The 16,533-nt window shown below is 46.2% G+C and overlaps 2 protein-coding genes across 2 annotated transcripts; both read right to left on the minus strand.

Moving 5' to 3' along the window:
• Positions 1-265: 265 nt before the first annotated feature.
• On the minus strand, positions 266-3,951 carry LOC139437719 (uncharacterized protein DKFZp434B061-like). The gene is made up of 3 exons (XM_071212280.1): positions 3,596-3,951; positions 1,013-2,334; positions 266-447 (listed from the first exon to the last, which is right to left on the minus strand). Exons 1-3 carry the CDS (start codon positions 3,949-3,951, stop codon positions 266-268), a joined length of 1,860 nt encoding a protein of 619 aa, XP_071068381.1.
• A 1,206-nt stretch (positions 3,952-5,157) lies between these two features.
• Positions 5,158-12,751, minus strand: LOC101432285 (interstitial collagenase-like). The gene is made up of 10 exons (XM_004481053.3): positions 12,607-12,751; positions 11,872-12,116; positions 11,627-11,775; positions 11,251-11,376; positions 10,359-10,514; positions 10,075-10,192; positions 7,560-7,693; positions 6,292-6,454; positions 5,656-5,759; positions 5,158-5,477 (listed from the first exon to the last, which is right to left on the minus strand). Exons 1-10 carry the CDS (start codon positions 12,703-12,705, stop codon positions 5,377-5,379), a joined length of 1,395 nt encoding a protein of 464 aa, XP_004481110.2. The 5' UTR covers positions 12,706-12,751; the 3' UTR covers positions 5,158-5,376.
• Between the last annotated feature and the right edge of the window lie 3,782 nt (positions 12,752-16,533).

The following is a 16,533-nucleotide window of genomic DNA, read 5'->3' on the forward strand; positions in this document are numbered from 1 at the left end:
TCGCATCCCCTCACGCAGCAGCCTGGAGCGCAGGGGCCCGTGCGCGCTGGTGGCCGGGTGCCCCGCGGCGCCCTCCCGCAGCCTCCTCTTGCGTCCGCGTGTCCTCTTGAGCGGCCTCGACCTCTCAGCTGCGTCCCTCCGTGGGGTCAGCCCGCCGGACCCTGCTGCTGGGGGAGCTGCTTCCCACGGGGAATCCCAGGAAGAGGCTCCCAGCGCGCTGTGCTGGGACCTCGGGACCCCTGCCCGGCACCCCTCCCGTCTGCGGTCACAGCCGCACAGCAGGGTGGCTGTCTCCCTTGAGCCTCTGAGAGGTCAACCGACTTTCCAAAGGCGCACGGGACAGAAGCCGCACGTGAACGGTGCCCCCTGGGAGGCCACAGGGACCCTCTTTCCCGGTCACGGCCCGGCCCCCAAAGCCGTGCTGTCCGTGCACCTGCCGGTGGCCTGCTGAAGGGGTCCGGGTCGCGCTCGCGGTCTCCGCTGGAGCCCTGGAGACGGCTCTCACTCTACTGAAAGCGGGGCGGCCGCAGAGCCCGAGCTGCCCGCCAGCGCTGGTGGCCCCCAGTGAAGCTCGCCCCCAGGGAGCTGTGGGAAGCGGGCAGGGGGGCTTCCAAGGGAACGGGAGGCGGGTGAGAAGACCCTTCTTGCTCTAGGTGTGTGACACAGGAAGTCGCTCTGCCCGGCACATCTGATGAGCTTGCTGTTGTAAGAGGGTACCACCGCGCCTCGGGCTCTGCTCCAGGCCAGGGGGCAGCACCCCGCCCCCTCAGCCTGGCCCCGGCTTCCTGTCCGGTGTGGCTGCTTGGGGGCATCAGCAGGAGGGAAGTTGGCAGAGAGAGAGCTGGGGGTTTATGTCTCTTTCTCTGCCCACAAACGGAGGATTGGCAATCCCTGCGCTGCTCTGCCAAAGGCCACTTCCTTCTGGGCAGCCCTGGGCCACAGCGCCAGCTGTGCCCACTGCTGCAGCTCCCCCTACAGCCCCTGTGGCAGCACGAGGCGGAACTGGTGGTACCTGGTGAGGGGGTAGCTGGTAGCCTAGTCCACAGCACGAGGCGGTAACTGGTGGTAACTGAGGGGGTAGCTGGTAGCCTAGTCCACAGCACGAGGTGGTAACTGGTGGTAACTGAGGGGGTAGCTGGTAGCCTAGTCCACAGCACGAGGCGGTAACTGGTGGTAACTGAGGGGGTAGCTGGTAGCCTAGTCCACAGCACAAGGCGGTAACTGGTGGTAACTGAGGGGGTAGCTGGTAGCCTAGTCCACAGCACGAGGCGGTAACTGGTGGTAACTGAGGGGGTAGCTGGTAGCCTAGTCCACAGCACGAGGCGGTAACTGGTGGTAACTGAGGGGGTAGCTGGTAGCCTAGTCCACAGCACGAGGCGGTAACTGGTGGTAACTGAGGGGGTAGCTGGTAGCCTAGTCCACAGCACGAGGCGGTAACTGGTGGTAACTGAGGGGGTAGCTGGTAGCCTAGTCCACAGCACGAGGCGGTAACTGGTGGTAACTGAGGGGGTAGCTGGTAGCCTAGTCCACAGCACGAGGCGGTAACTGGTGGTAACTGAGGGGGTAGCTGGTAGCCTAGTCCACAGCACGAGGCGGTAACTGGTGGTAACTGAGGGGGTAGCTGGTAGCCTAGTCCACAGCACGAGGCGGTAACTGGTGGTAACTGAGGGGGTAGCTGGTAGCCTAGTCCACAGCACGAGGCGGTAACTGGTGGTAACTGAGGGGGTAGCTGGTAGCCTAGTCCACAGCACGAGGCGGTAACTGGTGGTACCTGGTGAGGGGGTAGCTGGTAACCTAGTCCACAGCACGAGGTGGTAACTGGTGGTAACTGAGGGGGTAGCTGGTAGCCTAGTCCACAGCACGAGGCGGTAACTGGTGGTAACTGAGGGGGTAGCTGGTAGCCTAGTCCACAGCACGAGGCGGTAACTGGTGGTAACTGAGGGGGTAGCTGGTAGCCTAGTCCACAGCACGAGGCGGTAACTGGTGGTAACTGAGGGGGTAGCTGGTTGCCTAGTCCACAGCATGAGGCGGTAACTGGTGGTAACTGAGGGGGTAGCTGGTTGCCTAGTCCACAGCACGAGGCGGTAACTGGTGGTAACTGAGGGGGTAGCTGGTAGCCTAGTCCACAGCACGAGGTGGTAACTGGTGGTAACTGAGGGGGTAGCTGGTTGCCTAGTCCACAGCATGAGGCGGTAACTGGTGGTAACTGAGGGGGTAGCTGGTTGCCTAGTCCACAGCACGAGGCGGTAACTGGTGGTAACTGAGGGGGTAGCTGGTAGCCTAGTCCACAGCACGAGGTGGTAACTGGTGGTAACTGAGAGGGTAGCTGGTAACCTAGTCCACAGCACGAGGTGGTAACTGGTGGTAACTGAGGGGGTAGCTGGTTGCCTAGTCCACAGCACGAGGTGGTAATTGGTGGTAACTGAGGGGGTAGCTGGTAGCCTAGTCCACACTTAGAGAAAGGATCGCTCACTCTCCCTTTTGGTTTCCTCAACCTCGTGGCAGATCTGTAAATGTTTCTTCATCCACCTCTCCTCATTTATCCCTGTGTGAGTGTCACCTGGTTCCCGCCAGGACCTCCACTGATAACAGGTGCTTTGTACCTTTGCACCTTTTCTTTAGGGGGCCTTTCATTTCTACCACAAAATCTGCGTCATCACAGTGTGTTACTGTTTTACTCCTCATTTATGCAAAAACCTGATTGAGCGAGTCAGAAACTGCTCGTGGGATAGCAAAGACATTTTTTACCCCGCATGCCTGGACACCCCGGTCCTCGCCTAGTGGCCTGGTTTAGTATTCCAAGTTGGAAGCATTTCCCCAGACCTTGATAATCCCATTGAACAACTGACTTGCTCTTTTAGGTAAAGCTGAAGGTTGTAACGATGTAGAAAGAAAGGCGAGGTTGTATTAGACTCTCTTATAGCCAAGCCTTTCACAGAGTGAAAGACAAATATACATTTGCATAATACTTGGTATACCAGAATGGGAAAACCTAGTGAGATCACAGGACAATCACACTCACAGTCACATCTCGAATCTACTTTAGAAACGGAAAGAGCCGCTGTGCAAGCCTGCCGTGGCGGCCTGGAGAAAGAGGAGGTGCTGCCGGAGGGCAGGGAACCCCCGCGCCCTTCCTTTCGGAGCCCTTGTTCCTCTCCGCTCCTGTTAGTCTGAAAAATCACAGGGAAGGACTCTTCGGCCTGTCTCGGTCATGTGACCCCCCCAAATCAGCACTGGCCGGTGGATCCCGTCACGAGCAGTCCCCGCCAGCAGGATGTGGCAGCTGTAGGGGAGGAGCTGTTCCCTGCATGGGGAAGGGAAGCTGCGGTTCCAGGAAGAAGGGAGACTGGCCAAGGCGAGGAGCCCACTGCGCATTCCCTTAGAGCCCGCGTGTGCCTCGTGGAAGCCTGTGTGCACACTTTAGGAAGGCTTTCAGGACTCCCCATCCCACAGCCTTGAAGGACACCCCACTTCATTGTCCTCTTCGCTGATACTTGGGTCTCTACCCTTCCAATAGTTGTGTTGTCAGCAGGAATTGTAAAACAGAAAGACTTATTGGTCATTTATTTACACCTGATTGCAAGTTCAAACTCACTGATGCAACTCGTGGAGCTCCTGAACCCTGTGGTAAGGGAGGGGCTTGGTGGGGGTAAGGGCTCCCCCACGTTCGCTGCTCAGGGTGTGTGGTTTGAGCCCCCGGTGGGCCTGCCGTGTCCACCTCTGTCTGTTGCTGCAGGAGGACTGGCCAAGGGGGCTTGGGGACAGGCAGCGCTGCTCAGCAAGCTCTGTGGCTGAGCCCTGATCCTCGCCACTCCCTGTGCTCCCCAAAGGAGACCGGCTGGGCGCGGCGGGGAGGAGCCCTCGGAGCAGCCCGTGCGTCTGCACATCGGGATGTGTCTGAGACACCCGGGGGAAACCTTGAGAGATGCTCACAAAGCTGCCAGAGCGCATGGCTGCCTGCACAAGGTAAGGCATAGTGTAAAGTGTGAGTAAGCGGCCGGGGGTCAGTAACCCTTGTGGCCCGCGTTCCACAGGAAGAGCGCCCTGGAACTCCCTGGAGGACGCCCTGTCCTCCCACATGACTGCCTGGTGACTTTGCCTGACTCCCATCTTAACCTAGAGTGAATTTTGAACATGTGGCTATTATAACAAAGAGTTACTTAAAATAGTGTGGAAAATTGGCTCTACCTATTTGGACAATGGTCTGGTAGAATCTGCTAAAGCTGAACATCTGCAGTCTTCTTCCAAAGACACGCTTAGATGTATTCACCAAAAAACACGCATTAGGATTTCATCAAATCCACTTTACATAATGGGCTCCAATTGGAAACGACCTAAATGTCCTTCAAAAGTAGGTTGAATAAATACATTTTTATGTATTTACCAAGGGGAAACTAGAAAAAATGAAAATAAAAATCGCAAAAATATAGATATAACTCAAACCATATTGTTGAGCAAAAAATGGACAAAAAAGTGCATTTTTAAATATAATAATAGTCTGTATTAAGTGTAAAGCAGGCTATACTAGTCCTCTAATCCATGCTGTTAAAAGTCAGGGTCCTGATTATCCTTAGGTGCTCAGGGCCTAGAGGAGGCACACTGATGCCTCAGGAAGCTGGCAAAGTTCTTTTTCTCGATGTGATCACTGGCTCCCTCATCGTTTTACTTTGTGAAAATTAATTGGGCTTTCTATGGATGATGTGTGCTTTTTTCTGTACGTGTATTACGGTTGTGGATTAAGTTGTGTCATCCAAAAGATATGTTGAAGTTTCTAAGCTTCAGTACCTCAAAATGTGACCTTATTTGGAAATAGGTTTGAAACAGATGGAATTCAGCAAGTTCACATGAGGCCATGGAGGAGAAAGGGGGACCCCTAATCCAAAGTCACTGGGGTCACTGTAAGAAGAGAGGTGGACACAGACTGCTACAGAGAGAGTGGATGGCCTTGTGAGGACAGAGGCAAATATATCTGCAAGCCAAGGAGTCCTCGGGTCCACTAGAAGCCAGGAGAGAGTCATGGAAACTTCTGGAGGACATGGCCTGCCAACACATTGATACCAGACTTCAGACCCCACACCGTAAGGCAAGACAGTTCTGTTGTTTAAAACCATCTAGTTTGGGGCCCCGTGTTCCTGCAGATCTAGGAAACCAAGATAATTACCTTTTATTAAGTACTTTATTTTCTTTAGCAAATTGAATTAATACTTTATGTTCTGTTACATGCACCAGTGCTAATCCTCTGTGTAACAGGGAGAGGTCATCATCAAGAATCCCTATTTTCTTTCTCTTTTTCTTTTGTTCTCCTGTCCTTTTCTGGATAATTGAAATATGCATGCAGGTGACAGCTGCCCATCAGAGAGAGGACCATCTGTTATTTCAGCATAAGAACCAGCTGTTAGCGTTCAGAAGCGACAAAACTCTCTCTGTTTTCGGGTCAAATTCGTACTGAATTTTTCCATGAAAGAAATAGAAAAATCCTAGAAATGAATGAGAATTATCACATTAGACAAATAGATGATAGTTTTCTAAGGGGACTCTGAAAAAAACCTCAGCAATTTCCGCATACAAATTATGTTTTTTTACATTTTGTTGTCAAATAACAAAACCTATGTTACTTTTTAGGATAACAAAATGGAGAAACTGGATGGTCTTTACCTTCATTTTTGAAAACAGCATCCACCTTTTCACCAATTCCGGGGAAGCTGTCAACTATTTTTTTGGGATAATCTGCATCCATGGCCTGCCTATTTTCATCATACCTAGCAAAGAAAGAAGTTGATGTGTCAGAGAATGATATTAATACAATGATAACATTGATCATTCACCTAGCACTTCCCCTGTGCCAGTCACTTGTGGGTACTAATTCAATGAACCCAAGATGTTGAGGCTACCTTTATCCCCATTTTGCAGAAAACCCCATGGCTTACGAAAACATGAAGTGCATCACCGGCACAAAAATAACAGCTTTCACTGGAAGGGATCTTTGTTCAGTAGGAGTATGGGAGAGTGGGACAGACCACTAGACCATCCCTAAGGAAGCTTCAATGCTTAAAAAGCACCTTCAGGTGTGCCCTTAGACTCCACAGTCTGTCCCATCAAGGAGAAATGCTGTGGGAAAGAAGGCTCCTTTTGGATGTCTCTCCTTTTTGTCTCCCCTTCAACCAATCCTCCAAGTCCCTTTCTTTGCAAGAACAGGGGTCCTATGATGGTTACGGGGGAGGACATTCAGTGGCTCTGGCCCTGCTGCATCGTTCACAGTGGGGCAAGAGTCCCAAGGGTCCCCCTCTTTACCTCCAATACTTGTCGCCAACAAAGAAGTATGTCTTTCCCGTTTCCTCCTCGTGAACGGCAGCATCGATTTTCTTCACCGTGTCAGGGAAGCCAAAGGAGCTGTAAATGTCTCTGGGATATTCGTACAGCATGTCATTGCCCCTAGCGGCCCAGTACTTACTGCCTGTCAACCAAAAGTGGCTGTGAAAAGATTTGCCTGGGTCTCGGGCAAGCGTTGGGCAGGATTTTCCCTGCTGTTTGCCAATGAATGGAGTGTTTTATTCCCAAGTGAGCTTCACCCAGTCAGCCATTTCTCTTTACGGGGCCACCTCTCACCAGTCCAGTTTCCAGGGAGGACACGTGTGTTGGGATTTCATCTGACTGAGGACACCTCTAAGCTCCACCAGGCTTGGTCAAGTGGAAGGATTCTGTATTTGTTCATTTAGTTACTCTGGACTATCAATTCATCTTACAGCGTGAGACCAGAGTGTCACTGCACAAATATACGCTACTACCTTACACCCAGGCAATTTGAAATGTCATATATACACAAAATCTCTTTTTGTCATGACATGTACATTAGGCAAGTCTGTTTCAAGATCCTTTGCTTATTAAACCTGTTTTCAACGATTCACCTTAAAGCTATCAGGGTTTATTGTCTTAATATTTTGTGCATACAAAGCCAAACACCTGAAAATGTGTGAACAGTCAGATGTTTGGCAAAATGCACACAAAGCCAGAGCTGAATATTGGAAATGGATTGGAGCTAGAGGAATCAAACAGTTGCCCCACGGGATGCAAGGGGCCCATTTACAAAACTATATTTGGGGGAGGTGTGGGTGACCCATCTCACTCAGAAAGGTAGAGCATATTAAGGGGATCTCTAAAAAAACCACAGAATAAGTTTTTTTTTTTTTTTCACCTTCAGTGCCAAATAGCTTCCCTGGGTCTCTATGTTTATCTAAGCACCTTGAGAAATCCGGGGCATGTTTAAAATATACAAGTACTAAACACTTTGTCTCAAATGGAGAGTTTTCCCATTCTAGTTTCATAATCAGAAAGACAGGAAAAATCAAATCACCAGCTATTTGATTTTTATTTGAAATGACTTGCAAATGCACCCTGTGATTTTTAATCACAAAGATGAATCCCCATTGATTTGGTAGTGGAGACCTATAGATTTTGAGGAAAAAAATTCAGGGATTGAAATTACCTAGTACCTCAGATTTCTCAGCCCAAATTGGTGACTAAATTATTTCATGAAAATCGGGAAAAATCAGGAACATTACCTTTGAAAAAAAGGATTTCATCTCTTTCAGGAACTTCATAAGCTGCCTCAAGTCCACTTGGCAGATGTGGCCAGAAATCAGAGATGAAAATGAGGTCATTTTGTGGATTGTAGGGGTGAGTGCGGATGGAGAATCTGATTTTTGAGAGAAAGCAATCAATTTTAAACTTGCCAGCCATCTCCTGTTATCCTATCATCTGCTCCTGACATCCAGCCCCTCCTATTGCTGGAAGAAGACTCTCATCCAAATTGACAAGCAATTCCAAAATGCCAGGTTCTTTATTACACCATGCCTTGTCTCACAGGGACTCTACATGGAAGTTCCATTATTCCTATCTTACCAATGAAAAAGGAAGGCCACCCAGCTGAAAAGAAGCAAAGGCTAATTTTAAACTCAGATCTCTCTGTCTGCAAAGACCAAGCTCTTTGCCTCTATTATCCTTCCTTTGGGAGTTTCACCATGTTCATTTCAGAGTTGATGGGGGCTGGGGTCATAGCACAAGACAAACTTCCATGTGGGTCAGCCAAAGAATTCCCAAGACTGCCAGAGCTAAACAGAAGGGCCACAGCAAGCCAGTGTTGGGAAAGACAAAGGGTCATATGAGGAGTGAGGCGTGGGTAAGAGCTGATGATATCCCAATGGCTCCACCTCCCAGTGGTCACTGGCCGCTTTGGCAGGTAGTCCCTAGAAATGCTGCCTGCAGCCCCTGGACTTCCCCTCACCCTGGAGCAGAGTGGGTGTGATGGTCCTGATGGCTCAGTGGCCAACACCTGCAGGGGCAGCCCTCCAACAATAAGGGAAAGGAGTGGCAGAAAACACCCCAGGTTCCTTGCCCCTTTGTGGGACATTCTGAAATATGTTCTTCATGGCCTTCAGAGGGTCTGAGGTTGGGGCCTGACCCCAGGAACCCCCAGCGGCAGTTCCCTAATCGACACAGCCCTGTTAGCCCCAACACCTTCTCTTTCTCCTTCACTCCTTGACTGTGCCTTGTGTGAACACCTCCCAAACAAACAAATCCTTGCCTTAGCATCTGCTCAGTTTCCCTCCTAACTGACTAAGCGCTGTACAAATCAGCGAACATTCTCAGGCTTCAGTTTCCTCAAGAGTTAAGACCACATAGCACACGCTCAGTGGTCCCTTTCAGTTCCAAATTCCGATTCTACAGGAGCACTTCCTGCCAAATGGAACATTTCACTCACAGTTGTTTTCGAGAGGGGTTTGCTGGCACATGATGCGTCCATTAAAACTGAAGATGAAAGAAGGAGAAGGAGGAGAAGGAGGAAGACAAGGAGGAAGAAAAGGAAGAAGATAAGGAGTTGGAGGATGAGGAGAAAGAAAAGAAGGAATTTCATGTTTCCCTTAAAGCCTCACATGTCCATATAGACATCTAAAATATAATTACTATGGACCTCACATGTCCATATAGACATCTAAAATATAATTACTATGGTTTTAAAACTCATTTCCTTGATTCCCTGAATGTACTATCATGTAGATAATCATACAAAATAGTACAAAGCATCAAATGTTCTACAGGATTAGGGAGATTTGCTGACTTCCTCTAATTACCCAGCAATTTTCATCTTTTGGAGGCCCACAAGTATGAGGAAACTAGTATTTGCTGTCCTTATTCTTAAAGGAATCGGTTTGATGGGAAGAAGGCAGTTCCTTGCCTGTGAGAGAGATCCCGGGTTGTTGAGTCCACACCTTACACAGGGTTCTGGGGTCCTTTTCTGAGGGGGAAGCATCACATTGTGGCTGCCCATATCTGCTAAAGTTGGGGTGGGGTGGGGGTGGGGTCCTAATAAGTGCTTGTGGATTCTTCCAGCAATGTCTCCTCACATTCTCTCAGCCTCCAGGAGGACAACAGAGACCAGTCAGGATCACAGGCTTTGGGGGGCTCTTCTTCTCCAGATGGAAGGGGAGACACATAAAGGTGGCCCTCCTTTCCAGGCTCTGTTACCTCAGAGTGTACAGATCTGATCTAAACAGGGTAGCCAGAAGGAATATTTTTTCTAATAAAGCACTAACATATTGGCCATCATAGAGAATGGAACAGTAAAAGGAGCTGTAGAGCAGAGTTAGTGCTCAATTCTTATTCCATTCCTAGGAAGTCTGGGACCTCAGCAAGTCTCATTTCTTTCCTCTACCTAACTCTACACATCCAGGGTGTCATGGGGGGCAGTGGGAGTGGAACTTGGAGTATCTTCCCTTTCATGAGTTTTTCCTGATATGGATGAATACATTTTTTTTTTCCTTTAAGAAATAAAGTTTATTGACTTGCATCTGCTCTAGCTCACAGAAGGACACTCTTGCATTGGTACTATCAACCGCAATTCTCATCTGCCTCTGGGGGTATGTGAATACAGTTTTGAAGAATAAATTGTTTCATGTCAGTGCACAAACATTATGATTATGAACAAAAGGTATGCTATTTTAGTAACATATCAACCATCCAGTGAATTTTCCAGAACAACTCAAAAACAAATAAGACATTATTAATTCTGATTGGTACCTGTCTTTCACGAAGTACAGTTCTCCACGGTATTTCATGACAGTATCAAATGTTAGCTTACTGTCACAGGCTCGTGGGGTTTGGGGCCCTGTGGGCTGGACAGGATTTTCAGAAGGTCCTTACACAATAAACAAATATCCTGGAGTTAGTGAAGCTTATTGTAGTGTTGACACAAGAAAAAAAATGGATGAGGGATCTCTCAATGTCTAAGGGCATTGCTAGTCTATTGGAAGCACATGGATGACCCGAGAGCCACTGGTCTGTTTTGCTCTACTTTTGCTCACCGTAGATGTCCTGAATGGCATCGATGTCGACCTGAAATAGCAGAGGGTCATCACTGTAGCTGTAGGAAGGGAACATCAATGCCCCTAGGTCAGAAGAATGTGAGAGTCCCAGGGAATGGCCCACTTCATGAGCAGCAACACGATAAAGGTTGTAATCTACAAAAGTCAACCAAATTCATTAGAAATTATTGGATGTATGTAGAATTTTCAGGTACTCAATGAGCTAATGTATTTCTAAACCACACAAAAATTCCACTGTGATTTCTTTGATGACTTGAGTGAGTTTTGTATGAATGTGTGAGTTTGAATAAAGGAGGAGAAAATCTCTTCGTTAATACTAGAGAGGCTTCTTTTTCTAGAATCTGACTACTACATTTTAATTTTTAAAAAATCAGCTGATCTGCAAAAGCTCAGGATGATTAGTAAGTATAACATTAAATAAGTTGGAAAATCATTTATTCTAGAGAAACAATAACATTCTATTACCATTTATTGCTTTTTCTTCATTGAAAAACTAATATATGTTTCAAAACAAAAATTTGCATTACATGGTAAACTTCCAGAAAATACATCCCCAAAGCCACTTCACCAAGGTTACCATTTTTCAGTTTGGGCATATAGTTATCCATATATAAAATTATTTTAATATTATATTAGCAAAAGCTTTCATTGACATATTTTGGTCAATAAGATGCTGCAACAAGTAGAATTAATATTCTCATACCTTTTGCTAAATATAAGAATAGTGTTGTGATTATCCTTCTAAGCACTCTTATTAAAATGGATATCTTTAAAAAGCATATAAGAACCAATAATATTCACTCATTATTTTAGATAAACCAAGAAATACTGCATTTTTAAATAGAGAAAGAGAAAGAGTTAGTTGACTCACTTCTGTAATCTTTGGTCCACCTTTCTTTTTCATCAAAATGAACATCTCCTCCAAGTCCTTGTCCCGGTGAGAATGCGTGAGCGAGTATAAGGCTAGATTCATAAAAGGGAGAATTGTCACCATGATCTGTAAGGAACAGAATTCAGCCAAGGTAAATTGTGGTTTTTATTTAGGCTAAACAACCTAGAAGATACAAGAGGGCAATGGTTAGGAGCGAAAAGTCATCAACTGATTGTCTGTGATAGGCTCTTCCATCAGCCCTTTAAACCAATACTCTCCTATGCTAGGAGGAACTCTGATTGCACAGGTATGGGAGCCGGTATGGGGGCAGTAGAAGGTGAGGTTCAGAAGGGTTTTGGAGACAGGAAGAGCTCACCTCCCCAGACAAAGGATATCATGATGTCCGCTTCACCCTCAAAGACCTTGGTGAAGGTCAGGGGTGTGACGTTACTCCAGAGTTGAAAGGCTTTCTCAATGGCCTGGTCCACATCTGCTCGCGGCAAATCTGGTGTGTAGGTTTTGATCCTTAGAGGGAAACAGAAAGAACAGAAACACACTAGACCTTCTTTCCTTCTCTCCCGAGGGGAACAGCCTTCTCCCTCTGGTGTTCAGTCTGCTTACCTGTAGGTCAGGTTTGTGTGGTCCCACCAAGGAGTCCCCTGAGTGCGACCAAATGCAGCCACATCGGGCACCCCACATCGGGGCTGCTTCATCGCCTTCTGGGTGGCAGCATCTGGCCACCCAGTCACTTTCAGCCCAAAGAATTGCTGCATTTGCTTCAGCTTGTCAACCATCTGGTTTCTGTGTTTCTGGCTTCTGGAACTGGTCCCATCATTCTTCAGGTTGTAGAAGTTTTCTAGGTATTTCTGATGAAGGATAAAATTATTGAAACACAGGTTGTGAAATCTTTCCCTATTTTCTGAAAATCACAGCATTTTATGGTGGTGACTGAACAGCCCTTCTGCCTTAAAGATTAAACTCAGAGAGAAAAACACTGTCTCTGTAATGATCTCACAGCCTTTAGCATGTGTCTCGTTGGTGCAGGAATATCGTGACAGTTGTAGAAATCAAGCTATGGCTAAGTCCTTTAACTTCAAAGTAAGAATTACCATGAGCACAGGCAGCCCTGCATATTGTCCCTTTGGCTCCCTCTAGCTTTATCATCATCAGGAGAGTCTCTGAATAGGTAGATAGATTTTATTTTTGCTTTTCTTATGAGGCCCTGTTTCTTGCCAAGGAGTTAATTGTTCTAGTAAAGGACCCCAAGCTTGCTTCAGAACTCTTCCTCCCACACCTTGGAAAATAGAGGCGACTGAAATGCTCTCCCAGGTCGGGCAGGTGTGATTTGGTCATTACCTGGACCAGCTCCAGATCCTGCCCTTGGGTCTCGGGCGGGGCTGGGAAGCCGTGAGCGCCGGTGCCCAGCAGCAGCAGCAGCAGCAGAAGGCCGGGCATGCTGACCTCTGTCTTCTTTCTCACTAAGGGCGACCGACGGCTTCCTAAGTGCCCGCCGTGCCAGGGCCTCAGGCTCACGCTTTATGTAGAGCCCTGGCACTCCCAGACCACCAAGGTCATCTGATTGACCTTTGATAACATCTTATTCCCTTGAAACACTGCAGTCTCAACCTTCAGCAGAAATTGTGACATAAGGCAGATTAATCTTTTGTTTTTTTGGCTTCGAAATCTCATCAAGCAGGACATAAACAGACACACCCCATCCTACAAGGTTGTATTCTCTTAAAACATCTACACTATCTTAAGAAAGTTCCTCATTATTATGTAACCCATAATATATAACTGAGCACTCCATGGACTTTTCAAACAACATTAATTCTGTGTGCACACTCTGCCAGAGCAGAGGCGGGATTGGCTGGCTGGGTGTGGGCTACTCTTACTCTTTACTCCACCAACACAGAGAACTGACTCTGCATGTAGCTGGCTTTACAGGTGCCCCAGGATTTCCTCCTGGTCCTTAGGCCAGGACTTCTATTTCCTCCTGGAAGTGTGAGAGCTACCGTGACCTCTCTCAGTCACAGATCACCCTGGGTTAGAGAACACTGGGTCTGAAGCCACCTTGGTCCACAGAGCAAGTGCGAAGTAATTGAGCACTAGTTTTGTTCCTGGCCCATCAGGCTCCTCTGAGAGCTATGGGTCCAGGCTTGGGCACAGCAGTGTCTACAAGCTGCAGTCTGACCACTGTTTGTTTGTTTCAGTTCCATTTCTATATGGAGAATAAGCACAGAAATGAAAATCACCCAATGACTTTAGCTTTGTGAACACCTTGTTTAGATACACTAGACAAGGATGACAAATATATTAATGTTGTGAAGTAGCAGTGGATTGTTGTGTCTAAATTATGTTCATGATTTTGGTATTCTAACGCCTACCTTGTTTGCCTTATATCCAGGTCTTCTTTTGTCCAGGTCATGAGAATAATTTGAGTTTACTGATCACATTTATATTATTCATCACCAAAAGCTTATCTTGGAGCTGGTTGAGAAAATTTATTTAGTGGATTTGTTTTTTCTTCAGGGTAGGGAAGAAAGAACTCCGCACAAAAAGAATTCAATTGAACTCCCTTTCCCAAGTCTTTTGGAAGCCTGAATTTTATTCCACAGGATATTTACAACCTTCTTAATATGAGCTTCTTGGAAATCAAAATAGTTGTGAATATGTGATGAATTTGTTTGAATTCTAGTAAAGGACTTTTTTTTAATCAAGGAAATCTTGGCTTTTGCAACGTGGGTCACAAAGCTAGGTAAAAGGAAGCAAACTCATTAGCCGAATCACTTTTTCATATCTGATAGGTAATAACTGTGAGAATGGATCTGAGAAGAGTATTTTCAGAGGCCGTTGACAACAGTCATTTGTTCTGCTGTGAAGCTAAGTCTTTGCTATCCAACATGGTGGCTACCAACCTCTAACTGCAGGTGGCCATGGAGCACTTGAAAGTATCTAATCCGTGCCAAGATGTGCCACAAGTGTAAAATATACACCAAATTTTGAAGACTGTCTGAAAAAAGGGATAAAAATATCTCATTAATGACTTTTATGTTGATTACATGTCAAGATCATACTATTTGGGATAAATTGGGTTAAATAAAACGTGTTATTAAAATTGCTTTCTCCTGTTTCTTTTACTTATTAAAATGTGGCTACAGGAACATTGAAAATGACACATGAGGCTTGTATTCTATTTCTCTTGGAAAGCACTACTTTCCTGATCCATACGATTAAAAGATAATCAGTTGTCCATGATGCTCCACAAACATCTATGGCCGTGAGCCTGCTACATGCAGCACACTGTCCAGGGCATAGTGTCTGAGACAAAGGCTTCCACCCAACATGACCAGAGCCACTATCATCATCCTACCCGAGTCTGCATGGGAAGATGGGCCATATACCTCTAGGAATTTTGTAGCAGGTATATCAAAGCAGAAGTTGGGAATAGAGGTCTAACTTTGTTCTAGGCCCCATGAAATGCTTTCTTTTTATGTGGCTCTTTCAGTCTCTGAATTATTTCTGTTTCATTGATTAGCTTCAAAGGCTTGTCAAGAGCAAATTTGTGTGAAAATGACCCTTTGCTGCCTTGAAAACCCACCTGGGTTTTTGCTTCATGTAGTTGGTGAGCGGATGATGCTCTCTGCAGTACCTTCTCTTAGTGTGGGCTTCGTTCCCAGAGGGGGATGGGATAAAGATCTACAAAGATTCAAGGAATGGTAAAGGTTTTGCTTAGCACTCCACGCATTGGGGTATTTTTTGGCTGTTTGTTTACTGGACTGTCTCCCTCCATGTAGATTTAGCCTCAAGGGCAACGGTTTCATTTACCTAAATTGCTGCACAACAAACCACTGCAGATCTTAGTTTCTCAAAACAATTACGATTTATTATCTGTCACAATTCCATGTGGCAGCTGGATGGTTCTTCTGTGGGTCTTGTCTGGAGTTTCTCCTGGGGCTTCAGTCTGATGACTGCTGAGGCTTGGACATCCAAGGTGGCTTCCTCACATGGTGGGAAAAGTTGTGGAGAAGACTGGCGAGCTGGCTCAGCAGGGACATCCATGGCCTCTCACTCTATCTCCACCAAGTCTCAGAGCTTCCTCCTTTCTTATGGCGTCTCCAGCAGTGCAGGTAGATTTTTTTCCTGGGTTATTACTTTTAACAATACTGTTTTTTATCGATGCTTAAACACATTTGGTCCATGAGGCTATATTGCATTCATTTATTCATTCATAAGTTATTCCTCCTTTCAACAAATGTTTCTTTATTATCGCCAGTGTTCCAGTTATTTAAGGTAGGGAGAGGAGAAATGGGTCAGGAAATTATTCATGGTACCTTCAGTTTGTGTTATAAGAGGTTTGTACAAAGTGATACAATTACACAGAAGAAAGACAATAATTTCCCAGAAGATCCTGGGCAAGGGGAGATAGTAGAGTTAGTCTGGTTCTTTGTTTCTTCATTAACTCTCATTCTTTTTTGTGGGTGTTTGTCAGATCCACATATCCCCTTTATTCTTCTTTGCATCTTTTTTTTTTTTGTATTCTGCATCTTTTATTTATTTTTTAAATGTTTTATTTTTTATTGTATTTTTTTAAAGATAGATAGATCACAAAAAATGTTTCGTTAAAAAATATAAGAGGTTCCCACATACCCCACTCCTCACTCTCCCCCACTCCTCCCACATCAACAACCTCTTTCATCATCATGGCACATTCATTGCGTTTGGTGAATACATTTGGAGCACTGTTGCATGGCATGGATTATAGTTTACATTATAGTTTATACTCTCCCTCAGTACATTCAGTGGGCTATGGCAGGATATATAATGTTCAGCATTTGTCCTTGCAATAGCATTTAGGACAACTCCAAGTCCCGAAAACGCCTCCACATCACATCTCTTCTTCCTTCTCCCTGCCCTCAGCAACTGCATGTTTTTCTTTAAGTGCAGTGCCTTGAAAATCATAACTTCATTCTACATAATAATATCCCTGGAAACATGATTAGTATATTAGTATATTTCACATTAGTTGTTTATCCTTGTACTACATGCAATCATCTTCTGTGCCCCCAAAAGTTTGTTTTCCACTCCTTGAGGAAAACTGCTCTAGCCCGATGGCTTCTTTTTCCTTCTCTCAAACCAGCCTCCCTCCCTGAGAACGTGACCTTGACAGGCAAAGCAGAGGGGTCATTTGTGATGAATTCTTCCATTCCTTCCTCTTTGGTGAGTGCTTTCCCCCTTTTCCATGAGAACGTTTCATTTTGTGGAGTTCCTCAGGTCTTCTAT

Source organism: Dasypus novemcinctus, chromosome 27, assembly GCF_030445035.2.
Source record: "Dasypus novemcinctus isolate mDasNov1 chromosome 27, mDasNov1.1.hap2, whole genome shotgun sequence".
In the NCBI taxonomy this organism is placed as follows: domain Eukaryota; kingdom Metazoa; phylum Chordata; class Mammalia; order Cingulata; family Dasypodidae; genus Dasypus; species Dasypus novemcinctus.